The sequence below is a fragment of the Salvelinus alpinus genome, chromosome 2, assembly GCF_045679555.1.
Source record: "Salvelinus alpinus chromosome 2, SLU_Salpinus.1, whole genome shotgun sequence".
Classification (NCBI taxonomy): Eukaryota; Metazoa; Chordata; class Actinopteri; order Salmoniformes; family Salmonidae; genus Salvelinus; species Salvelinus alpinus.
The window spans coordinates 87,652,304-87,678,389 of record NC_092087.1 but is presented as its reverse complement, the minus strand read 5'-3'; the positions used below and the strand labels follow the sequence as shown (position 1 = coordinate 87,678,389).

The window sequence follows — 26,086 nt, the reverse complement described above, 5'->3', positions numbered from 1 at the left end:
TACTGCCCCATCTCATTACAAAGTGGTGTGTGATGAAGACTGCCTCCATCTCATTACAAAGTGGTGTGTGATGAAGACTGCCTCCATCTCATTACAAAGTGGTGTGTGACGTGGTGATGAAGACTGCCTTCATCTCATTACAAAGTGGTGTGTGATGAAGACTGCCTCCATCTCATTACAAAGTGGTGTGTGATGAAGACTGCCTCCATCTCATTACAAAGTGGTGTGTGACGTGGTGATGAAGACTGCCTTCATCTCATTACAAAGTGGTGTGTGATGAAGACTGCCTTCATCTCATTACAAAGTGGTGTGTGATGAAGACTGCCTCCATCTCATTACAAAGTGGTGTGTGATGAAGACTGCCTCCATCTCATTACAAAGTGGTGTGTGATGAAGACTGCCTCCATCTCATTACAAAGTGGTGTGTGACGTGGTGATGAAGACTGCCTGTTCATCTCATTACAAAGTGGTGTGTGATGAAGACTGCCTCCATCTCATTACAAAGTGGTGTGTGACGTGGTGATGAAGACTGCCTTCATCTCATTACAAAGTGGTGTGTGACGTGGTGATGAAGACTGCCTTCATCTCATTACAAAGTGGTGTGTGACGTGGTGATGAAGGCTGCCCCATCTCATTACAAAGTGGTGTGTGACGTGGTGATGAAGACTGCCTTCATCTCATTACAAAGTGGTGTGTGATGTGGTGATGAAGACTGCCTCCATCTCATTACAAAGTGGTGTGTGACGCGGTGATGAAGGCTGCCTCCATCTCATTACAAAGTGGTGTGTGACGTGGTGATGAAGACTGCCTCCATCTCATTACAAAGTGGTGTGTGACGTGGTGATGAAGACTGCCTCCATCTCATTACAAAGTGGTGTGTGACGTGGTGATGAAGGCTGCCTCCATCTCATTACAAAGTGGTGTGTGACGTGGTGATGAAGACTGCCTCCATCTCATTACAAAGTGGTGTGTGACGTGGTGATGAAGGCTGCCTCCATCTCATTACAAAGTGGTGTGTGACGTGGTGATGAAGACTGCCTCCATCTCATTACAAAGTGGTGTGTGACGTGGTGATGAAGACTGCCTCCATCTCATTACAAAGTGGTGTGTGACGTGGTGATGAAGACTGCCTCCATCTCATTACAAAGTGGTGTGTGACGTGGTGATGAAGACTGCCTCCATCTCATTACAAAGTGGTGTGTGACGTGGTGATGAAGGCTGCCTCCATCTCATTACAAAGTGGTGTGTGACGTGGTGATGAAGACTGCCTCCATCTCATTACAAAGTGGTGTGTGACGTGGTGATGAAGACTGCCTCCATCTCATTACAAAGTGGTGTGTGACGTGGTGATGAAGGCTGCCTCCATCTCATTACAAAGTGGTGTGTGACGTGGTGATGAAGGCTGCCTCCATCTCATTACAAAGTGGTGTGTGACGTGGTGATGAAGACTGCCTCCATCTCATTACAAAGTGGTGTGTGACGTGGTGATGAAGACTGCCTGTTCATCTCATTACAAAGTGGTGTGTGACGTGGTGATGAAGACTGCCTCCATCTCATTACAAAGTGGTGTGTGACGTGGTGATGAAGACTGCCTGTTCATCTCATTACAAAGTGGTGTGTGACGTAGTGATGAAGACTGCCTCCATCTCATTACAAAGTGGTGTGTGACGTGGTGATGAAGACTGCCTGTTCATCTCATTACAAAGTGGTGTGTGACGTAGTGATGAAGACTGCCTCCATCTCATTACAAAGTGGTGTGTGACGTAGTGATGAAGACTGCCTCCATCTCATTACAAAGTGGTGTGTGACGTGGTGATGAAGACTGCCTCCATCTCATTACAAAGTGGTGTGTGACGTGGTGATGAAGACTGCCTCCATCTCATTACAAAGTGGTGTGTGACGCGGTGATGAAGACTGCCTCCATCTCATTACAAAGTGGTGTGTGACGCGGTGATGAAGACTGCCCCATCTCATTACAAAGTGGTGTGTGACGCGGTGATGAAGACTGCCTCCATCTCATTACAAAGTGGTGTGTGACGCGGTGATGAAGACTGCCCCATCTCATTACAAAGTGGTGTGTGACGCGGTGATGAAGACTGCCTCCATCTCATTACAAAGTGGTGTGTGACGTGGTGATGAAGGCTGCCTCCATCTCATTACAAAGTGGTGTGTGACGTGGTGATGAAGACTGCCCCATCTCATTACAAAGTGGTGTGTGACGTGGTGATGAAGGCTGCCTCCATCTCATTACAAAGTGGTGTGTGACGTGGTGATGAAGGCTGCCCCATCTCATTACAAAGTGGTGTGTGACGTGGTGATGAAGACTGCCTTCATCTCATTACAAAGTGGTGTGTGACGTGGTGATGAAGACTGCCTCCATCTCATTACAAAGTGGTGTGTGACGTGGTGATGAAGGCTGCCCCATCTCATTACAAAGTGGTGTGTGACGTGGTGATGAAGACTGCCTCCATCTCATTACAAAGTGGTGTGTGACGTGGTGATGAAGACTGCCTCCATCTCATTACAAAGTGGTGTGTGACGTGGTGATGAAGGCTGCCTCCATCTCATTACAAAGTGGTGTGTGACGTGGTGATGAAGGCTGCCCCATCTCATTACAAAGTGGTGTGTGACGTGGTGATGAAGGCTGCCTCCATCTCATTACAAAGTGGTGTGTGACGTGGTGATGAAGGCTGCCCCATCTCATTACAAAGTGGTGTGTGACGTGGTGATGAAGGCTGCCTCCATCTCATTACAAAGTGGTGTGTGACGTGGTGATGAAGGCTGCCCCATCTCATTACAAAGTGGTGTGTGACGTGGTGATGAAGGCTGCCTCCATCTCATTACAAAGTGGTGTGTGACGTGGTGATGAAGGCTGCCCCATCTCATTACAAAGTGGTGTGTGACGTGGTGATGAAGGCTGCCTCCATCTCATTACAAAGTGGTGTGTGACGTGGTGATGAAGGCTGCCTCCATCTCATTACAAAGTGGTGTGTGACGTGGTGATGAAGGCTGCCTCCATCTCATTACAAAGTGGTGTGTGACGTGGTGATGAAGGCTGCCTCCATCTCATTACAAAGTGGTGTGTGACGTGGTGATGAAGGCTGCCTCCATCTCATTACAAAGTGGTGTGTGACGTGGTGATGAAGACTGCCTGTTCATCTCATTACAAAGTGGTGTGTGACGTGGTGATGAAGGCTGCCTTGCGTTGCCTGTTTGAGGAGCTGTAGTAACAGCTCTCACTCTGACAGATTTTACTCTCGAAGACTCTGTATCTGTGTGCTGTACACGTGTGTGATAAATATAATGCATTACGAATATACTGTACACACGTGCCAATTTAATTCCACTAAATTATGCAAATTAACCTGTAGACCAATAAGAATGGCCGGTCAAATGTATTTCCATCAATGACCAGGCTAAGAATAATTATTTATCAATGACCAGGCTAAAAATAATTATTCATCAATGACCAGGCTAAAATAATTATTTATCAATGACCAGGCTAAAAATGATTATTTATCAATGACCAGGCTAAAATAATTATTTATCAATGACCAGGCTAAAATAATTATTTATCAATGACCAGGCTAAGAATAATTATTTATCAATGACCAGGCTAAAATAATTATTTATCAATGACCAGGCTAAAATAATTATTTATCAATGACCAGGCTAAGAATAATTATTTATCAATGACCAGGCTAAAAATAATTATTTATCAATGGGATGTCTTCTTCTCCCGGACAGTTGGCCAGCAGCAATTTAATTTATCGTACAAAATAAAAAATATCAGTCAAAAGCCGTCTATTACCGACTAACGGGAAACCCTGACACACACACACACACACACACACACACACACACACACACACACACACACACACACACACACACACACACACACACACACACACACACTTAAACACATTCAGAACACACACACACTTAAACACATTCAGAACACACACACACTTAGAACACACACACTCACACACACTTAGCAATTGATTGTCAGTGATGAGCAGAGAACAACACATGAATAATGTAAACCTTTGATCTCACGTTGTCTCTGTTGCTGTGATCAAACCAGTGTATGAAACATGAAACGAAACCGTTTGGGCCCTGCAGAGGTGTGTGTGTGTGTGTGTGTGTGTGTGTGTGTGTGTGTGTGTGTGTGTGTGTGTGTGTGTGGTGTGTGTGTGTGTGTGTGTGTGTGTGTGTGAGACCGTGGGTGTTTCGTCTGAGTGTATGTTTTCAGCATGCACGTGTTTGTGTCCCCCAACACTGTCCCATCTCTAATCTTCCTCTGTCTCTTTGTGAATGGCTCCCGCGCCATGAATTATGCCTGTGTGTGTGTGTGTCCATGAATTATGCCTGCGGCTGGCGCGTGTGTGTGTGTGTGTCAGTCAGGCAGTGTGTGTGTGTTTGTGTTTGTGAATGTCTCTCTCCATGAATTATGCCTGCAGCTGGTGTGTGTGTGTGTGTGTGTGTGTGTGTGTGTGTGTGTGTGTGTGTGTGTGTGTGTGTGTGTGTGTGTGTGTGTGTGTGTGTGTGTGTGTGTGTGTGTGTGTGTGTGTGTGTGTGTGTGTGTGTGTGTGTGTGTGTGTGTGTGTGTGTGTGTGTGTGTGTGTGTGTGTGTGTGAATGTCTCTCTCCATGAATTATGCCTGCAGCTGGCTCGTGTGTGTGTGTGAATGTCTCCATGAATTATGCCTTAATAAAAGCACTGCTTTATAAATGTATTCATCTCCTCAGCTCTGCAGCTTCCTGCAATAACAGTATATTTTCTGCTCAGACCCCATCACACTAACAGTATATTTTCTGCTCAGACCCTCAGCACAGTAACAGTATATTTTCTGCTCAGACCCTCAGCACAGTAACAGTATATTTTCTGCTCAGACCCTCATCACACTAACAGTATATTTTCTGCTCAGACCCTCATCACACTAACAGTATATTTTCTGCTCAGACCCTCAGCACACTAACAGTATATTTTCTGCTCAGACCCTCAGCACAGTAACAGTATATTTTCTGCTCAGACCCTCAGCACAGTAACAGTATATTTTCTGCTCAGACCCTCAGCACAGTAACAGTGTATTTTCTGCTCAGACCCTCAGCACACTAACAGTGTATTTTCTGCTCAGACCCTCAGCACAGTAACAGTGTATTTTCTGCTCAGACCCTCAGCACAGTAACAGTGTATTTTCTGCTCAGACCCTCAGCACAGTAACAGTATATTTTCTGCTCAGACCCTCAGCACAGTAACAGTATATTTTCTGCTCAGACCCTCAGCACACTAACAGTATATTTTCTGCTCAGACCCTCAGCACAGTAACAGTATATTTTCTGCTCAGACCCTCAGCAGAGTAACAGTATATTTTCTGCTCAGACCCTCAGCACAGTAACAGTATATTTTCTGCTCAGACCCTCAGCACAGTAACAGTATATTTTCTGCTCAGACCCTCAGCACAGTAACAGTATATTTTCTGCTCAGACCCTCAGCACAGTAACAGTATATTTTCTGCTCAGACCCTCAGCACAATAACAGTGAGGGTGCTACTCTCTCTTCCATTCCACCTCCTCTGTCTTTCCATTGTCTCACATACTGATGAGTCCAGCAGAGGGTCTGAACAGTTACATTGTCTGTTTGTCCTTCCATTCAGAGACAAGCTGTGGTTGTGTTGTATTATAATAATATTGTGTGTTTCTCCTATCTGTCTGTGGTTGTGTTGTATTATAATAATATTGTGTGTTTCTCCTATCTGTCTGTGGTTGTGTTGTATTATAATAATATTGTGTGTTTCTCCTGTCTGTCTGTGGTTGTGTTGTATTATAATAATATTGTGTGTTTCTCCTATCTGTCTGTGGTTGTGTTGTATTATAATAATATTGTGTGTTTCTCCTATCTGTCTGTGGTTGTGTTGTATTATAATAATATTGTGTGTTTCTCCTGTCTGTCTGTGGTTGTGTTGTATTATAATAATATTGTGTGTTTCTCCTATCTGTCTGTGGTTGTGTTGTATTATAATAATATTGTGTGTTTCTCCTATCTGTCTGTGGTTGTGTTGTATTGAAGTGTATTAATAATGTGTGTTTCTTTGCCTTCTCTTTTTCCACCAGCTCTGATCAACCTGTTGAAATTCCTGCTGTCCAATGAGACCGTTCTGTTGGCCAAGCACAACATCTTTCACCTGGCTCTACTGGTGAGAACACACATACATCCACTAATATCTATCCCTAGACCCTAACCCCTAGACCCCTAGCTCCTAACCCCTAGCTCCCTACCCCTAGCTCCTAACCCCAAAACATTTTTGACAATTTTTGACGAACAAATTGGTCCAAATATATGTGTGGCCCTCTGTTGAATTTCAAAAATGCAGATGTGGCCCTCGGGCTAAAAACTTCCTGCCCTAGCCTCTAACACTAGACTGTTCTGTTGGCCCCTAGCCTCTAACACTAGACTGTTCTGTTGGCCCCTAGCCTCTAACACTAGACTGTTCTGTTGGCCCCTAGCCTCTAACACTAGACTGTTCTGTTGGCCCCTAGCCTCTAACACTAGACTGTTCTGTTGGCCCCTAGCCTCTAACACTAGACTGTTCTGTTGGCCCCTAGCCTCTAACACTAGACTGTTCTGTTGGCCCCTAGCCTCTAACACTAGACTGTTCTGTTGGCCCCTAGCCTCTAACACTAGACTGTTCTGTTGGCCCCTAGCCTCTAACACTAGACTTCTCTGTTGGCCCCTAGCCTCTAACACTAGACTGTTCTGTTGGCCCCTAGCCTCTAACACTAGACTGTTCTGTTGGCCCCTAGCCTCTAACACTAGACTGTTCTGTTGGCCCCTAGCCTCTAACACTAGACTGTTCTGTTGGCCCCTAGCCTCTAACACTAGACTGTTCTGTTGGCCCCTAGCCTCTAACACTAGACTGTTCTGTTGGCCCCTAGCCTCTAACACTAGACTGTTCTGTTGGCCCCTAGCCTCTAACACTAGACTGTTCTGTTGGCCCCTAGCCTCTAACACTAGACTGTTCTGTTGGCCCCTAGCCTCTAACACTAGACTGTTCTGTTGGCCCCTAGCCTCTAACACTAGACTGTTCTGTTGGCCCCTAGCCTCTAACACTAGACTGTTCTGTTGGCCCCTAGCCTCTAACACTAGACTGTTCTGTTGGCCCCTGGTCCCTAACACATCTTTCACCTGGCCTTGCTGGTGAGAACACACACACACACCCTTCCGCTCTGTCATCTTGTATCTGTGTCCGTGTGTGTGCGTCTCTCTCTCTCTCTCTGTGTGTGTGTTTTATCCAGTGTTTGAAAGTGTTTAGAGAAAATGATAGAGTGGTGTCTCAAAGTTAGTCCTGAGCGACGAGTGCTTTCTGAGGTCGCTTCTGTTTGGGTTCCATTATTACAAAATAATCACGGTTTTTGATTTGTATGTCATGTATTAATGACATAAAAATGATTTCAGAGCTTTTTAATGTACATTCCAAAGCCAAAAATAGTGAACATTCTATTGTCTCTGTCAGGTGCACACTGGGTAGACATCAATAGAAACAGGACATTACTATGAAATAATGAAATATTACTGTATGTTACTTATAGTTATTTTTCATTCCTTAAAGTCATTATCTCTGTTCAGGCAGTAGCAGTCAGCCAGCCAGACAACATTATCTCTGTTCAGGCAGTAGCAGTCAGCCAGCCAGACAACATTATCTCTGTTCAGGCAGCCAGCCAGACAACATTATCTCTGTTCAGGCAGTAGCAGTCAGCCAGCCAGACAACATTATCTCTGTTCAGGCAGTAGCAGTCAGCCAGCCAGACAACATTATCTCTGTTCAGGCAATAGCAGTCAGCCAGCCAGACAACACTATCTCTGTTCTTATCGTACTTTAGTCCTCCTAATTAGGGAGCCTAGCCTGCCTTAGTGTGCTGCAGAGCTGTCTGACTAAATCACGTTACTAGTTGTTCTAAGGAGGTGAGGCTCACTTCCATGAACTGTCTCTATGCCCCAGTCTAGTTGTTCTAAGGAGGTGAGGCTCACTTCCATGAACTGTCTCTATGTCCCAGTCTAGTTGTTCTAAGGAGGTGAGGCTCACTTCCATGAACTGTCTCTATGCCCCAGTCTAGTTGTTCTAAGGAGGTGAGGCTCACTTCCATGAACTGTCTCTATGTCCCAGTCTAGTTGTTCTAAGGAGGTGAGCCTCACTTCCACGAACTGTCTCTATGCCCCAGTCTAGTTGTTCTAAGGAGATGAGGCTCACTTCCATGAACTGTCTCTATGCCCCAGTCTAGTTGTTCTAAGGAGATGAGGCTCACTTCCATGAACGGTCTCTATGCCCCAGTCTAGTTGTTCTAAGGAGGTGAGGTTCACTTCCATGAACGGTCTCTATGCCCCAGTCTAGTTGTTCTAAGGAGATGAGGCTCACTTCCATGAACTGTCTCTATGCCCCAGTCTAGTTGTTCTAAGGAGGTGAGGCTCACTTCCAAGAACTGTCTCTATGTCCCAGTCTAGTTGTTCTAAGGAGATGAGGCTCACTTCCAAGAACTGTCTCTATGTCCCAGTCTAGTTGTTCTAAGGAGATGAGGCTCACTTCCAAGAACTGTCTCTATGTCCCAGTCTAGTTGTTCTAAGGAGATGAGGCTCACTTCCATGAACGGTCTCTATGTCCCAGTCTAGTTGTTCTAAGGAGGTGAGGCTCACTTCCATGAACTGTCTCTATGCCCCAGTCTAGTTGTTCTAAGGAGGTGAGGCTCACTTCCATGAACGGTCTCTATGCCCCAGTCTAGTTGTTCTAAGGAGGTGAGGCTCACTTCCATGAACTGTCTCTATGCCCCAGTCTAGTTGTTCTAAGGAGGTGAGGCTCACTTCCATGAACGGTCTCTATGCCCCAGTCTAGTTGTTCTAAGGAGGTGAGGCTCACTTCCATGAACGGTCTCTATGCCCCAGTCTAGTTGTTCTAAGGAGGTGAGCCTCACTTCCATGAACGGTCTCTATGCCCCAGTCTAGTTGTTCTAAGGAGGTGAGGCTCACTTCCATGAACTGTCTCTATGTCCCAGTCTAGTTGTTCTAAGGAGATGAGGCTCACTTCCAAGAACTGTCTCTATGCCCCAGTCTAGTTGTTCTAAGGAGGTGAGCCTCACTTCCACGAACTGTCTCTATGCCCCAGTCTAGTTGTTCTAAGGAGGTGAGGCTCACTTCCATGAACTGTCTCTATGCCCCAGTCTAGTTGTTCTAAGGAGATGAGGCTCACTTCCATGAACTGTCTCTATGCCCCAGTCTAGTTGTTCTAAGGAGGTGAGGTTCACTTCCATGAACGGTCTCTATGCCCCAGTCTAGTTGTTCTAAGGAGGTGAGGCTCACTTCCATGAACTGTCTCTATGCCCCAGTCTAGTTGTTCTAAGGAGATGAGGCTCACTTCCATGAACTGTCTCTATGCCCCAGTCTAGTTGTTCTAAGGAGGTGAGGCTCACTTCCATGAACTGTCTCTATGCCCCAGTCTAGTTGTTCTAAGGAGGTGAGGCTCACTTCCAAGAACTGTCTCTATGCCCCAGTCTAGTTGTTCTAAGGAGGTGAGCCTCACTTCCACGAACTGTCTTTATGCCCCAGTCTAGTTGTTCTAAGGAGGTGAGGTTCACTTCCATGAACGGTCTCTATGCCCCAGTCTAGTTGTTCTAAGGAGGTGAGGCTCACTTCCATGAACTGTCTCTATGCCCCAGTCTAGTTGTTCTAAGGAGGTGAGGCTCACTTCCATGAACTGTCTCTATGCCCCAGTCTAGTTGTTCTAAGGAGGTGAGGCTCACTTCCATGAACTGTCTCTATGCCCCAGTCTAGTTGTTCTAAGGAGGTGAGGCTCACTTCCAAGAACTGTCTCTATGCCCCAGTCTAGTTGTTCTAAGGAGGTGAGGCTCACTTCCATGAACTGTCTCTATGCCCCAGTCTAGTTGTTGTGTACTTTCCTCTCTCATGTGGTCTGTGTGTATCTAACCAAACGTAGCAGGCGGAAAAGTGTATCCATCTCAGTCTGTGCTGGGGGAAAACTGACGCAGTGGATTATGGTCGTTGTAGTTAATTACCACGTTCTTGCGCTGAACTTGGTTGAATATTTGCTTAATGAAAACTACAACGCCCTTTAGCTCAGTGTCCCACATAGTTCTTGACATTCTTTCTTTCTCTCATGAATGATTTGATTTCCCTCCCTCCCTCCCTCCCTCCCTCCCTCCCTCCCTCCCTCCCTCCCTCCCTCCCTCCCTCCCTCCCTCTCTCTCTCTCTCTCTCTCTCTCCTCTCTCCTCTCTCCTCTCTTCTCTCCTCTCCTCTCCTCCCCCTCTCTCTCTCCAGGTGGTGAATCTGTTCAACATGTTTATAACATATGGAGATACGTTCCTGCCCACCTCCAACAGTTATGATGAACTTTACTATGAGATCGTCAGGATGCACCAGATCTTTGACAACCTCTACTGCATGGGTCAGTCTGTCTGTCTGTAACCTTTACTACATGGGTCAGTCTGTAACCTCTACTGCATGGGTCAGTCTGTAACCTCTACTACATGGGTCAGTCTGTCAGTCTGTAACCTCTACTACATGGGTCAGTCTGTAACCTCTACTGCATGGGCCAGTCTGTCTGTCTGTCACCTCTACTGCATGGGTCAGACTGTCTGTCTGTAACCTCTACTGCATGGGTCAGTCTGTCTGTCTGTCTGTAACCTCTACTGCATGGGTCAGTCTGTCTGTCTGTCTGTAACCTCTACTGCATGGGTCAGTCTGTCTGTCTGTCTGTAACCTCTACTGCATGGGTCAGTCTGTCTGTCTGTCTGTAACCTCTACTGCATGGGTCAGTCTGTCTGTCTGTAACCTCTACTGCATGGGTCAGTCTGTCTGTCTGTAACCTCTACTGCATGGGTCAGTCTGTCTGTCTGTAACCTCTACTGCATGGGTCAGTCTGTCTGTCTGTAACCTCTACTGCATGGGTCAGTCTGTCTGTCTGTAACCTCTACTGCATGGGTCAGTCTGTCTGTCTGTAACCTCTACTGCATGGGTCAGTCTGTCTGTCTGTAACCTCTACTGCATGGGTCAGTCTGTCTGTCTGTAACCTCTACTGCATGGGTCAGTCTGTCTGTCTGTAACCTCTTCTGCATGGGTCAGTCTGTCTGTCTGTAACCTCTACTGCATGGGTCAGTCTGTCTGTCTGTAACCTCTACTGCATGGGTCAGTCTGTCTGTCTGTAACCTCTACTGCATGGGTCAGTCTGTCTGTCTGTAACCTCTACTGCATGGGTCAGTCTGTCTGTCTGTAACCTCTACTGCATGGGTCAGTCTGTCAGTCTGTAACCTCTACTGCATGGGTCAGTCTGTATGTCTGTCTGTAACCTCTACTGCATGGGTCAGTCTGTCTGTCAGTCTGTAACCTCTACTACATGGGTCAGTCTGTCTGTCAGTCTGTAACCTCTACTACATGGGTCAGTCTGTCTGTCAGTCTGTAACCTCTACTACATGGGTCAGTCTGTCTGTCTGTAACCTCTACTGCATGGGTCAGTCTGTCTATCAGTCTGTAACCTCTACTACATGGGTCAGTCTGTCTGTCAGTCTGTAACCTCTACTACATGGGTCAGTCTGTCTGTCTGTAACCTCTACTACATGGGTCAGTCTGTCTATCAGTCTGTAACCTCTACTACATGGGCCAGTCTGTCTGTCAGTCTGTAACCTCTACTACATGGGTCAGTCTGTCTGTCAGTCTGTAACCTCTACTACATGGGTCAGTCTGTCTGTCAGTCTGTAACCTCTACTACATGGGTCAGTCTTTCTGTCAGTCTGTAACGTCTACTACATGGGTCAGTCTGTCTGTCAGTCTGTAACCTCTACTACATGGGCCAGTCTGTCTGTCAGTCTGTAACCTCTACTACATGGGTCAGTCTGTCTGTCTGTCTGTAACCTCTACTACATGGGTCAGTCTGTCTGTCAGTCTGTAACCTCTACTACATGGGCCAGTCTGTCTGTCAGTCTGTAACCTCTACTACATGGGTCAGTCTGTCTGTCTGTAAGCTCTACTACATGGGCCAGTCTGTCAGTCTGTAACCTCTACTACATGGGCCAGTCTGTCTGTCAGTCTGTAACCTCTACTACATGGGTCAGTCTGTCTGTCTGTAACCTCTACTGCATGGGTCAGTCTGTCTGTCTGTAACCTCTACTACATGGGTCAGTCTGTCTGTCAGTCACCTCTACTGCATGGGTCAGTCTGTCAGTCTGTAATCTCTACTACATGGGCCAGTCTGTCAGTCTGTAACCTCTACTACATGGGTCAGTCTGTCTGTCAGTCTGTAACCTCTACTACATGGGTCAGTCTGTCTGTCAGTCTGTAACCTCTACTACATGGGTCAGTCTGTCTGTCAGTCTGTAACCTCTACTGCATGGGTCAGTCTGTCAGTCAGTCTGTAACCTCTACTACATGGGTCAGTCTGTCTGTCAGTCTGTAACCTCTACTACATGGGCCAGTCTGTCTGTCAGTCTGTAACCTCTACTACATGGGTCAGTCTGTCTGTCTGTAACCTCTACTGCATGGGTCAGTCTGTCTGTCTGTAACCTCTACTACATGGGTCAGTCTGTCTGTCAGTCACCTCTACTGCATGGGTCAGTCTGTCAGTCTGTAATCTCTACTACATGGGCCAGTCTGTCAGTCTGTAACCTCTACTACATGGGTCAGTCTGTCTGTCAGTCTGTAACCTCTACTACATGGGTCAGTCTGTCAGTCAGTCTGTAACCTCTACTACATGGGTCAGTCTGTCTGTCAGTCTGTAACCTCTACTACATGGGCCAGTCTGTCAGTCTGTAACCTCTACTACATGGGTCAGTCTGTCTGTCAGTCTGTAACCTCTACTACATGGGCCAGTCTGTCAGTCTGTAACCTCTACTACATGGGTCAGTCTGTCTGTCAGTCTGTAACCTCTACTACATGGGTCAGTCTGTCTGTCAGTCTGTAACCTCTACTACATGGGTCAGTCTGTCTGTCAGTCTGTAACCTCTACTGCATGGGTCAGTCTGTCAGTCAGTCTGTAACCTCTACTACATGGGTCAGTCTGTCTATCAGTCTGTAACCTCTACTACATGGGCCAGTCTGTCTGAAATGACTGTGTGTTTGTGTCTAAGTGAATCCTGATGACTGAACTGTCTTCCTCACAGTACTGAGAGTGTCCACCAACACAGGCCAGTGGAAGGAGCCTGCCAGTAAAGTCACACACTCACTGGTCAACGTCAGGTAAGGACACACACTTACTGTGTATTGGTAGTGTTTGTACCAGTTAGTGAATAGTGTTGGGGAATACTTTACCTTGCAGAAATATCTATTACACAGACTGTCATCTCTTTTGTCTTCTGCCATTTCCTGGTTTACACTTTCAGCTTTTCTATCTGTCAGTTAGAGGAGCTGGTTGAAAATGGGTTTGACGAGGCTTCATTTGTTTAGAGCTTTCTCATAACGTGTGTGTTAGTTTGGTCTCTCTTTCTCTCTCTCTCTCTCTCTCTCTCTCTCTCCTCTCCTCTCCTCTCCTCTCCTCTCCTCTCCTCTCCTCTCCTCTCCTCTCCTCTCCTAGTTCAGAATACCTAATATATGCTGCAGTGTTGGTCCCATCCAGTTTTATATTTCTTCATGTTTAAATATATTGGAAGATAAAACAGAATTCCATCACAGCAATGGAGCTCCTCTATAAAAGTCTGTGATTTACGTATTTCTACCTTCTCTCTCACCAATGCTTCCACTAATTCTGTGTTTCTGTGTGTGGGGGTGTGTTTTCAGGGCCATTATCAACCATTTCAACCCCAAGATTGAGTCCTACGCTGCAGTGAACCACATCTCCCAGCTGTCTGAGGACCAGGTAAACACGCCCCTTATGATGTCACAGGACACTCTATTTTGAGTGTGACATCAACTTACCTGGTAAAATAAGGGATAAATAAAGCAATGATGTCACAACATGCCTACTTGGGATGTCATAATGGCCCAGTGAAAGCTTTTGCATTCTTTTTGACATCACAATGGCCATCTGATGGCGTCACAATGACAACAGTGTTTAAATTCAGACTGTGGCTCTTTATGACATCACAATGGAACACATCCCATGAAACAGTGTTATTCGCATTGCACCAGGAGATAGGCTTTTAACCACACTCCATCAGGCAGCATTTAATGAGAGGAGAGAAAAATGAAGGGCCAGGAAAGGGAGGAGAGGAAAGAAAGGGAGAAGGTTTTGGCGTATATATGCTTTATTTACCAGCTGATAAGCACAGTGATGGATTCTGTCATTACACAGAGAGAGAGATGGGGAGAGAGATTCTGTCATTACACACCCCAATTACCTCTCAGCTGATATCTCCCGAATGTATTCCCAACAGGAAGAGAATACGTTTAAGTCAAATGACGTCAATGTACACTTTGACCTTTAGATGAGATTTGAATTTCCTCATTAGAAGTGACTGTAATGTAAAGTTGCAGGTGGGTTGAGTCCCAAATGGCAGAAGTAGTGCACTACATATGAAATAGGGATCCATGTAGGACTCCAGCCATAGTTTCCTTCTTCATTAGAAGTGTGTGTAAAGTGTTCTCTCCAGACTGCCAGGTCAGGTTGTGTAGGTCTGCTGCTGCTGCAGCGTGTAGTGGGACTGACCCGTACACAGCCTTCTGACTGAGGGACATGGGCCGTGAGTTGGCTTGCGAGGGGATGGTTTGTTGGCGCAGGAGAGTACAGGTGTGTTCATTAGCCTTTGCTAGCCTGTCTGATTGAGCCAGGTGGTGCTGCAGTAGAGACAGCCTACAGATGGTAACCTCTCGACCTCTCTACCTCACTCACTCACTCTCTGTCACACCACCTCCTCTCTTTCCCTCTCCTTCTTATGGCTCCTCTTCCTTCCTCCCTTTCCTCCTCGCTCGCTTCTGTTCCAGCCTCGGATTGTTCCAGCCTCGGATTGGACAGTGAAATACACGCGCTCGCACCTACAGGCGACTTGCAGATGTTTCATTTCTCTCTCGTGCCGTCATGGCTGAAGCCGGCGCAAATTCCTACTATTTATGAGTCCAGGTTAAACGTGGGACGTCCCTCATTATAAACAAACAGTCGGTTAAATTCATGGTTATTGCGTCATTTTCAGATCTATTAGAAGCGATGTAATAGACGAAACAACAATGTAATTAAACCAATTGACTGGCCAGAGATCAGGTCAGTTATCAGGTCAGTTATCAGGTCAGTTATCAGGTCAGTTATCAGGTCAGTCATCAGGTCAGTTATCAGGTCAGTTATCAGGTCAGTCATCAGGTCAGTTATCAGGTCAGTCATCAGGTCAGTCATCAGGTCAGTCATCAGGTCAGTCATCAGGTCAGTTATCAGGTCAGTTATCAGGTCAGTTATCAGGTCAGTTATCAGGTCAGTTATCAGGTCAGTCATCAGGTCAGTCATCAGGTCAGTCATCAGGTCAGTCATCAGGTCAGTCATCAGGTCAGTCATCAGGTCAGTTATCAGGTCAGTTATCAGGTCAGTCATCAGGTCAGTTATCAGGTCAGTTATCAGGTCAGTTATCAGGTCATTCATCAGGTCAGTTATCAGGTCAGTTATCAGGTCAGTTATCAGGTCAGTTATCAGGTCAGTTATCATGTCATTCATCAGGTCAGTCATCAGGTCAGTCATCAGGTCAGTCATCAGGTCAGTCATCAGGTCATTCATCAGGTCAGTCATCAGGTCAGTTATCAGGTCAGTCATCAGGTCAGTCATCAGGTCAGTCATCAGGTCAGTTATCAGGTCATTCATCAGGTCATTCATCAGGTCAGTCATCAGGTCAGTCATCAGGTCAGTCATCAGGTCAGTCATCAGGTCAGTTATCAGGTCATTCATCAGGTCAGTCATCAGGTCAGTCATCAGGTCAGTCATCAGGTCAGTCATCAGGTCAGTTATCAGGTCATTCATCAGGTCATTCATCAGGTCATTCATCAGGTCAGTTATCAGGTCGTTCATCAGGTCAGTCATCAGGTCAGTCATCAGGTCATTCATCAGGTCAGTCATCAGGTCAGTCATCAGGTCAGTTATCAGGTCATTCATCAGGTCAGTCATCAGGTCAGTTATCAGGTCATTCATCAGGTCAGTCATCAGGTCAGTTATCAGGTCATTCATCAGGTCAGTTATCAGGTCATTCATCAGGTCAGTTATCAGGTCATTCATCAGGTCAGTCATCAGGTCATTCATCAGGTCAGTTATCAGGTCAGTCATCAGGTCAGTTATCAGGTCATTCATCAGGTCAGTCATCAGGTCAGTTATCAGGTCATTCATCAGGTCATTCATCAGGTCATTCATCAGGTCATTCATCAGGTCAGTTATCAGGTCAGTTATCAGGTCAGTCATCAGGTCAGTCATCAGGTCAGTCATCAGGTCAGTCATCAGGTCAGTCATCAGGTCAGTCATCAGGTCAGTCATCAGGTCAGTCATCAGGTCAGTCATCAGGTCAGTCATCAGGTCAGTCATCAGGTCAGTCATCAGGTCAGTTATCAGGTCAGTTATCAGGTCAGTTATCAGGTCATTCATCAGGTCAGTTATCAGGTCAGTTATCAGGTCAGTTATCAGGTCAGTTATCATGTCATTCATCAGGTCAGTCATCAGGTCAGTCATCAGGTCAGTCATCAGGTCAGTCATCAGGTCATTCATCAGGTCAGTCATCAGGTCAGTTATCAGGTCAGTCATCAGGTCAGTCATCAGGTCAGTCATCAGGTCAGTTATCAGGTCATTCATCAGGTCATTCATCAGGTCAGTCATCAGGTCAGTCATCAGGTCAGTCATCAGGTCAGTCATCAGGTCAGTTATCAGGTCATTCATCAGGTCAGTCATCAGGTCAGTCATCAGGTCAGTCATCAGGTCAGTCAGGTCAGTCATCAGGTCAGTCATCAGGTCATTCATCAGGTCATTCATCAGGTCAGTTATCAGGTCGTTCATCAGGTCAGTCATCAGGTCAGTCATCAGGTCATTCATCAGGTCAGTCATCAGGTCAGTCATCAGGTCAGTTATCAGGTCATTCATCAGGTCAGTCATCAGGTCAGTTATCAGGTCATTCATCAGGTCAGTCATCAGGTCAGTTATCAGGTCATTCATCAGGTCAGTTATCAGGTCATTCATCAGGTCAGTTATCAGGTCATTCATCAGGTCAGTCATCAGGTCATTCATCAGGTCAGTTATCAGGTCAGTCATCAGGTCAGTTATCAGGTCATTCATCAGGTCAGTCATCAGGTCAGTTATCAGGTCATTCATCAGGTCATTCATCAGGTCATTCATCAGGTCATTCATCAGGTCATTCATCAGGTCATTCATCAGGTCATTCATCAGGTCAGTTATCAGGTCATTCATCAGGTCATTCATCAGGTCAGTCATCAGGTCAGTCATCAGGTCAGTCATCAGGTCAGTCATCAGGTCAGTTATCAGGTCATTCATCAGGTCATTCATCAGGTCAGTCATCAGCGAAGACGCAGTGCAAGCTGGTGTCCAGAGGCACGCCAGAGGCACGCCAGAGGCACGCCAGAGGCACGTACACACATCGTGCAGATCAGCAGGGGGGGGCTGTTCGTTGGCAGCCAGAGGCACGTACACACATCGTGCAGATCAGCAAGGGGGGCTGTTCGTTAGCAGCCAGAGGCACGTACACACATCGTGCAGATCAGCAGGGGGGGGGGGGGGGGCTGTTCGTTGGCAGCCAGAGGCACGTACACACATCGTGCAGATCAGCAGGGGGGGGCTGTTCGTTGGCATCCAGAGGCACGTACACACATCGTGCAGATCAGCAGGGGGGGGCGGGGGCTGTTCTTTGGCAGCCAGAGGCACGTACACACATCGTGCAGATCAGCAGGGGGGGGGCTGTTCTTTGGCAGCCAGAGGCACGTACACACATCGTGCAGATCTGCAGGGGGGGGGCTGTTCGTTGGCAGCCAGAGGCACGTACACACATCGTGCAGATCAGCAGGGGGGGCTGTTCGTTGGCAGCCAGAGGCACCTACACACATCGTGCAGATCAGCAGGGGGGGGCGGGGGCTGTTCGTTGGCAGCCAGAGGCACGTACACACATCGTGCAGATCAGCAGGGGGGGGGCTGTTCGTTGGCAGCCAGAGGCACGTACACACATCGTGCAGATCAGCAGGGGGGGGCTGTTCGTTGGCAGCCAGAGGCACGTACACACATCGTGCAGATCAGCAGGGGGGGGGCTGTTCGTTGGCAGCCAGAGGCACGTACACACATCGTGCAGATCAGCAGGGGGGGGGGGGGGGCTGTTCGTTGGCAGCCAGAGGCACGTACACACATCGTGCAGATCAGCAGGGGGGGGCTGTTCGTTGGCAGCCAGAGGCACGTACACACATCGTGCAGATCAGCAGGGGGGGGCTGTTCGTTGGCAGCCAGAGGAACGTACACACATCGTGCAGATCAGCAGGGGGGGGGGGGGCTGTTCGTTGGCAGCCAGACGAGACAATCGAAGGAGGATGCGCTGAGCGAAGTTACTGGGCGGATTTAGTCACGCTTTCTCCATATAGATTGATGCTTCTAATTGTGCATGTTATGAACATTTATTTTTATTTTGATGATGGTAGGTTATGCTCTATGGCTGGATTTATGTCTTTTTTTCCAATGCTACGTTAATTTGGCAGACCTAACTTGATTGACCCTGTTTCTACAAGGCCTAGTCTATGAGAGGCCTAATCATATTTGGTTGAATATTTTGTTAAAGCCTTGCCTATAGAGATGCATCCAGGTAATGAACTCATTATTATGCATCAACATTTTAATGTTGATTACAATTATTTATTGGCAATCATTGTTGAATTTGTTAGTCTTTACAATTAAGTAGATTATTTATTGTCAATCATTGTTGAATTTGTTAGTCTTTACAATTAAGTAGATTATTTATTGTCAATCATTGTTGAATTTGTTAGGCTTTACAATTAAGTAGATTATTTATTGTCAATCATTGTTGAATTTGTTAGTCTTTACAATTAAGTAGATTATTTATTGTCAATCATTGTTGAATTTGTTAGGCTTTACAATTAAGTAGATTAATGAACTGATAATACATTCATACATTGCTCTGTTTGAATATGACAGGATGTTGCATTCTATTATACATCCTATGTGAATAATGTTCATTAATGTTAGTTTGTGTATTGATAATAATCTGAAAATCAGTCTGAAATGTAGTATTTCTCCTGTTGTTCATGTCCATATAGCCGAGGACAATGTGGTAAAGTACTGTTCTTCCTTCTCCACTTAATGTGTTTTTTGTTTTCTCGCCCGCCTCACTTTTCTGGGGTGGGGGGGGGGATCCTTTAAACAGTGAATCAATTTTGTCTGGCATACGTAATTGTAGTGTGTGCAGTACTCTATATATTTTGTACCAATTGAGAACGTTGGTCTAATTCCCTGATATCTGAATCTTCTCTGGAGAATCATTATTTTCGTCTTTTTGGGGTTTACTGCCAGGGCCCAGGTCTGGCAGTACTGCTCTAGCAGGTCCAGGCTCTGCTGTAGGCCATGTGCTGTGGGTGACAGCAGGCATAGGTCATCTGTGAAGAGCAGGCATTTAACCTCTGAACTCTGGAGACTAACACCAGGGGCTGAGGATTTTTCTAGAATAGTGGCCAATTCATTGATGTCAATATTAAAGAGTGCAGGGCTCACATTGCAACCCTGACGAAGGCCCCGGCCCTGGTTAAAGAATTCTGTTATTTTCTTGCTAATTTTGATGCTGCACGTATTGCCAGTATACTTTGATTTAATTATGTCATATGTTTTACCCCCTACACCACTTTCAATAACTTTGTAGAACAGTCCTGTATACCAAATAGAATCGAATGCTTTTTGGATGTCGATAAAACAAGCGTACGTTTTGGTATTATTTTGGTGGACATGTTAATCTATCAGGGTGTGTATCTATCAGGGGTCTCTCTCTACCTCCCTCTACCCCTGCCTCTCTCTCTCTCTCTCCCTCCCTCTACCCCCCTCTCTCTCTCTCCCTCCCTCTACCCCTGCCTCTCTCTCTCTCCCTCCCTCTACCCCCCTCTCTCTCTCTCCCTCCCTCTACCCCTGCCTCTCTCTCTCTCCCTCCCTCTACCCCTGCCTCTCTCTCTCTCTCTCTCTCTCTCCCTCCCTCTACCCCTCTCTGTCTCTCTCTCTCTCTCTTTCCCTCCCTCTATCCCTCTCTCTCTCTCTCTCTCTCTCTCTTTCCCTCCCTCTACCCCTCCCTCTCTCTCTCTCTCCTTCTCCCTCTCTCTCTCTCTCTCCCTCCCTCCCTCCCTCTACCCCTCTATCCTTCTCCACATCCTTGCATTGATAAATTTGAATAAACACATGTTTCTTATCTCCCTCTCTCATAAGAGGATCACACACACACACACACACACACACACACACACACACACTCCATTAATCTCAGTGTTGTCGTTGTAGGGAGAGAAGTGAAGAGAGACTGAGAGAGAGAGAGGTACTGTAGATGAATATTTCAGTAGTTTACCATCAGAAGTAAAAACAACAGCACTTCCCCTGGTGGTAACATTTATCAGGACAAAGGAGAAGAAACATGTCTGTTGCTCCAGTCCCGTTTCACTTTTCATGTCTCTGGGAGAATCAACACTCACCCTTTTCACTGTGTGTGTGTGTGTGTTTGAAATTGTTTTTGCAAACTGGGGTGTGTGTGTGTGTGTGTGTGTGTGTGTGTGTGTGTGTGTGTGTGTGTGTGTGTGTGTGTGTGTGTGTGTGTGTGTGTGTGTGTGTGTGTGTGTGTGTGTGTGTGTGTGTGGTTGAGTGTAAGGAAACTGTGTTGTGTGTTTGTGTGCTTCCGTCATTCATCAGGTTTAATATTTGTTGTGTGTTTGTTGAGTGCCTCTCTCTCCTCTCAGCATGATACAGGGGTTTGTTCATGCGTCTTTGTGCATTCTTCACAGCTGCCTGAAAACATGTTGTTCCTTGTAAAATAACTATTTGGGTTCTCTGTGCGTGTGAGACAGAGAGAGATGTGTGGAGAACCAGTGGAGAATTGTTCCAGACATCCTCTCCTCTTCTCTCTCTTAGAAATAGATGTGTGGAGAACCAGTGGAGAATTGTTCCAGACATCCTCTCCTCTTCTCTCTCTTAGGAAGAGACTTCTCCTCTATTCCAGTTTACTGTATCATCTATTCCCCTTACTTGTTTGAAAGGATAGACAGATCACTGTTAAACGAGTGCAGCAGAGAGGAAACGATAGACAGATCACTGTTAAACATGTGCATCAGAGAGAACTAATGGAATGTGGATCTGGGAAGAGAAAGAATCAAATAAATGAAAAACTAATATGATAATTAACAGGAGACAGCAGGGTAGCCTCTCTCTCCTCTCCATCCTTCTCTCTCCCTCTTTCTCAAATTCAAGCTGCTTTATTGGTATGAAAATCATTGCAGCAATATTGCCATGCAGCAATGTATACAATATATATTGTAATAAAATAATATATATTGTAATAAAATAATATATATTGTAATAAAATAATATATATTGTAATAAAATAATATACATTGTAATAAAATCTCTCTCGTTTCCTCTTCCCATCTCCCCCTCTATCTTCCTATTTTCCTCCCCTCTCTCTCTTTCCCTACCGTTCTCTCTCTCTTCCCATCTCTCTCCTCCCCCTCTATCTTCCTATTTTTCTCCCCTCTCTCTCGTTCCCTACCGTTCTCTCTCTCTCCCTCTTTCCATCTCTCTTCTCCATATCTCATCTCTCTCTTCATCTATTTCAAAATGTCCCCCCCTCCCCCTGTAGGTATTGGAGGTGGTTCGGTCCAACTATGACACGCTGACCCTGAAGCTGCAGGATGGTCTGGACCAGTTTGAGAGATACTCTGAACAACCTAAGGAGGCTGCCTTCTTTAAAGACCTGGTGAGAGGGAACAGTATAAACACACACACAGTACATGGGACATGATACATGCTTGTATTGGTAAAGTTGGTGTCTCACTCATAGTTCTGCACAATTAGTTGAATTCACATCAAATCGTAAAAAATATTTTGAAACGCCACTGTAGTGTCAGTTTTTGTCATCTCCCTGACCTCTTGTGACTGCTTCCCTCACACCAAGCCCCACCCCATGTCAATCAAGCAGCACAGTTCTTCCTCGCTGTTAGATTCACTATTAGTTTGCTGTTAGGTTCATTATTAGTTTGCTGTTCTGTTAGGTTCACTATTAGTTTGCTGTTCTGTTAGGTTCACTATTAGTTTGCTGTTCTGTTAGGTTCACTATTAGTTTGCTGTTCTGTTAGGTTCACTATTAGTTTGCTGTTCTGTTAGGTTCACTATTAGTTTGCTGTTCTGTTAGATTCACTATTAGTTTGCTGTTCTGTTAGATTCACTATTAGTTTGCTGTTCTGTTAGGTTCACTATTAGTTTGCTGTTCTGTTAGGTTCACTATTAGTTTGCTGTTCTGTTAGGTTCACTATTAGTTTGCTGTTCTGTTAGATTCACTATTAGTTTGCTGTTCTGTTAGGTTCACTATTAGTTTGCTGTTCTGTTAGGTTCACTATTAGTTTGCTGTTCTGTTAGGTTCACTATTAGTTTGCTGTTCTGTTAGGTTCACTATTAGTTTGCTGTTCTGTTAGGTTCACTATTAGTTTGCTGTTCTGTTAGGTTCACTATTAGTTTGCTGTTCTGTTAGGTTCACTATTAGTTTGCTGTTCTGTTAGATTCACTATTAGTTTGCTGTTCTGTTAGGTTCACTATTAGTTTGCTGTTCTGTTAGGTTCACTATTAGTTTGCTGTTCTGTTAGATTCACTATTAGTTTGCTGTTCTGTCAGGTTCACTATTAGTTTGCTGTTCTGTCAGGTTCACTATTAGTTTGCTGTTCTGTCAGGTTCACTATTAGTTTGCTGTTCTGTCAGGTTCACTATTAGTTTGCTGTTCTGTCAGGTTCACTATTAGTTTGCTGTTCTGTCAGGTTCACTATTAGTTTGCTGTTCTGTCAGGTCAGATCCAGGCAGATTGTTCCAAACTAGAACGATGCTGCTTTCCACTTTCTTCTTAATTATAATCATTCTATTTCTAGGATTCCAAGTGTTTTGATCTTTATTACAGGTCAAATCACAATTATTTTGTTGCCCATATCATGCAGCCCTACTCACTCTCTCTCTCCCTCTTTCCCTCTCCCTCCCTCTCTCTCCCTCTCTCCCCCTCCCTCTCTCTTTCTCCCCCCCCTCTCTCTCTCTCCCTCCCTCTCTCTCTCTCTCCCTCCCTCTCTCCCTCTCTCTCTCTCTCTCTCTCCCTCCCTCTAGGTTCGCTCCATCAGTCTGAATGTGAGGAAGAATGTGTCTCTGAACACACTGAGTCAGGACCTCCTGCTCAAAGAGTTCTCCACCATCTCCTAAGAGACATATGTATAGTCCTCACCCCCCCTGACTCTATCTGACTACACACACACTCCTCTATCTGACTACACACTCCTCCCTCCTCACCCATCCACACACCCCCCTCTCAAAGAGTTCTCCACCATCTCCGGAGAGGGAGGGGCACACATCTCTCCCCCACTGCCTCACCTCTCTGTCTCCCCACCTGCCCTACACACCTCTCCCCCACTGCCTCACCTCTCTGTCTCCCCACCTGCCCTACAAACCTCTCCCCCACTGCCTCGCCTCTCTGTCTCCCCACCTGCCCTACACACCTCTCCCCCACTGCCTCGCCTCTCTGTCTCCCCACCTGCCCTACACACATCTCTCCCCCACTGCCTTGCCTCTCTGTCTCCCCACCTGCCCTACACACCTCTCCCCCACTGCCTCGCCTCTCTGTCTCCCCACCTGCCCTACACACCTCTCCCCCACTGCCTCGCCTCTCTGTCTCCCCACCTGCCCTACACACCTCTCCCCCACTGCCTCACCTCTCTGTCTCCCCACCTGCCCTTCACACACCTCTCCCCCACTAACCAAACCCCCCACCACCTCTCTCACCCCCCGGTTTGAGGAAATGATGCCAACTCCTCCAGATACTGACGGACACACCGGTCGACTGGTCCCCACCACACACCATACTACTCTGGGGCTGATCTGGCTGACTGGTGGGGTTTGTCTGGAAGTCTATACGCGATGTGTGTGTTTGAGTGGTTTCTGTCTGAAGGGATGAGTGTGTGTGAGCGCTATTACTACATTGTGTTTGTGTGTGTATATTGGCAGGACTGTTACCAGACTGGTCCATGCAAATATCCAATCTCCTTCCCAAATGGCACCCTATTCCCTATATAGTGTACTACGTTTGGTAGTGCACTATAACTGTTGGTAGTGCACTATATAGGGAATAGGGTGCCGTTGTGGGAGGCTGTCGTTGTAACATTGTAACTTCTGTTGTTAAACTGATCATTGAATTGATTGAATGATTCTTCTTCTTTGTTTTTGTTGTTGAAAAAAACCTTTTAGTTCTAAAAAATGTACATTTGGTTGTTTGTTTTCTCTGCTCTGTTGGTTCGCCTTCCGTTACTAGGCAACCGATCCATCGGTGTCGTTTGACATGAACGAACGATCCGAGACAACCTTCCCCGAGTTTGATAAATCAGACATGGAATTTAGTTGTCTCTCGGATTCAGAAAAAATAACAAAATGAAAGAAATACAGACAAAAACAAGCAAAGTGTTTCCTGTTTCCTGGTGTTTATGAATGTTTATGTGGGAGCGAAAACATTTTTACCTTCTTCACGTTTTGAATACATCCTATTTTTCTCTCTTTTTATCCTGAGAATACATTTACACTAACCTCATACGACCATCCTGATATCACAAGCTTACTGTCTGTTTTGCTACACGGATGAAATGAAGTGAGACCAAATGAGAGCTCAGCGGTCAGGATGGTCGTACGAGGCTACATTCACACAGCCGATAAGGACAGTATGGCAGCCATTTTGAGAAGTGGCTACATACGTAGGCTACGTTTACAAGCTAGCTGTATTCTCAACAGTGGTGACGTCCAGCATTAACAGACTCATGGAGCCGGGGTGAAGTTTCCCCTAAATGCTGATCCTGGGTCAGCTTAGCATTTCCCCCATTAACGGTTAAGGTTATGATTGGGGGAGGGGAAGCTGATCCTAGATCTGTACCTCGGGAAACTTCACCCCTGCGCTAGTTGTTCTATAAGGTCACAAAAGCTGTTTTCGGGTAACGTTGCACAACATTTGTGATCTTGAACAAAGCCCTGCACAAGAGATTTCTCTGAGGACCCTAGTATTGAAGATTGATAAAAAAAACAAATTATGCAACTCTCTCTTCTCTCTCTTTATTTGAATGTAGGATTCTCTCTCTTCCTCTCTAACTCCTGTAGCTAGTAGTATTATTTGTCTGTTTGTCTTTTAAAATAAAAGTTGGTTTCCTGCTACTCACTTCCTGTGGTGTCCCTGCTTTGTTAAGGACAAGACAGACCGCTCGGACCAATGCTACAAATAACCTCTGACCTCAGAACATTGACTGTTTATGTTCTGTTCATTTCCCGTTGACCTTCCGTGTTAAATCGTCACTGTTCGTCGACACCCAGCAGGTGTTCTACTGTGCACCGACAACGTTCCTGATGGTGTCCTGTCGGTTATCACAGCCAAAACAGAATTTATTTCATTCTAACAGAGGTTTATTTAATGAAGCCTAAATTGGCATTAATCTGAAGTGTTGTGGTTTGTACATGGAGACCTTTGGCTGTCACCATTAATATGACTTGTTATGACTATTCAGACACAGAGATGTGGATCATACCAGCACCATTCTAACCTTGTTATGACTATTCAGACACAGAGAAGTGGATCATACCAGCACCATTCTAACCATGTTATGACTATTCAGAGACAGAGAAGTGGATCCAACCAGCACCATTCTAACCTTGTTATGACTATTCAGACACAGAGAAGTGGATCATACCAGCACCATTCTAACCTTGTTATGACTATTCAGACACAGAGAAGTGGATCATACCAGCACCATTCTAACCTTGTTATGACTATTCAGAGACAGAGAAGTGGATCATACCAGCACCATTCTAACCTTGTTATGACTATTCAGACACAGAGAAGTGGATCATACCAGCACCATTCTAACCTTGTTATGAC

General features: G+C 45.9%; 1 protein-coding gene across 1 annotated transcript in view; it reads left to right on the top strand.

The window, feature by feature from the left end:
* Nucleotides 1–25,372, top strand: part of armh3 (armadillo like helical domain containing 3) — a 49,546-nt gene extending 24,174 nt beyond the window's left edge. Inside the window, exons 21-26 of the mRNA XM_071389679.1 lie at nt 6,120–6,202; nt 10,332–10,458; nt 13,166–13,241; nt 13,779–13,857; nt 21,788–21,904; nt 23,290–25,372. Coding sequence (XP_071245780.1) covers nt 6,120–6,202; nt 10,332–10,458; nt 13,166–13,241; nt 13,779–13,857; nt 21,788–21,904; nt 23,290–23,382 — 575 coding nt within the window. The 3' untranslated portion in view covers nt 23,383–25,372. The remainder of the gene's footprint in view (nt 1–6,119; nt 6,203–10,331; nt 10,459–13,165; nt 13,242–13,778; nt 13,858–21,787; nt 21,905–23,289) is intronic.
* Nucleotides 25,373–26,086: the final 714 nt, after the last annotated feature.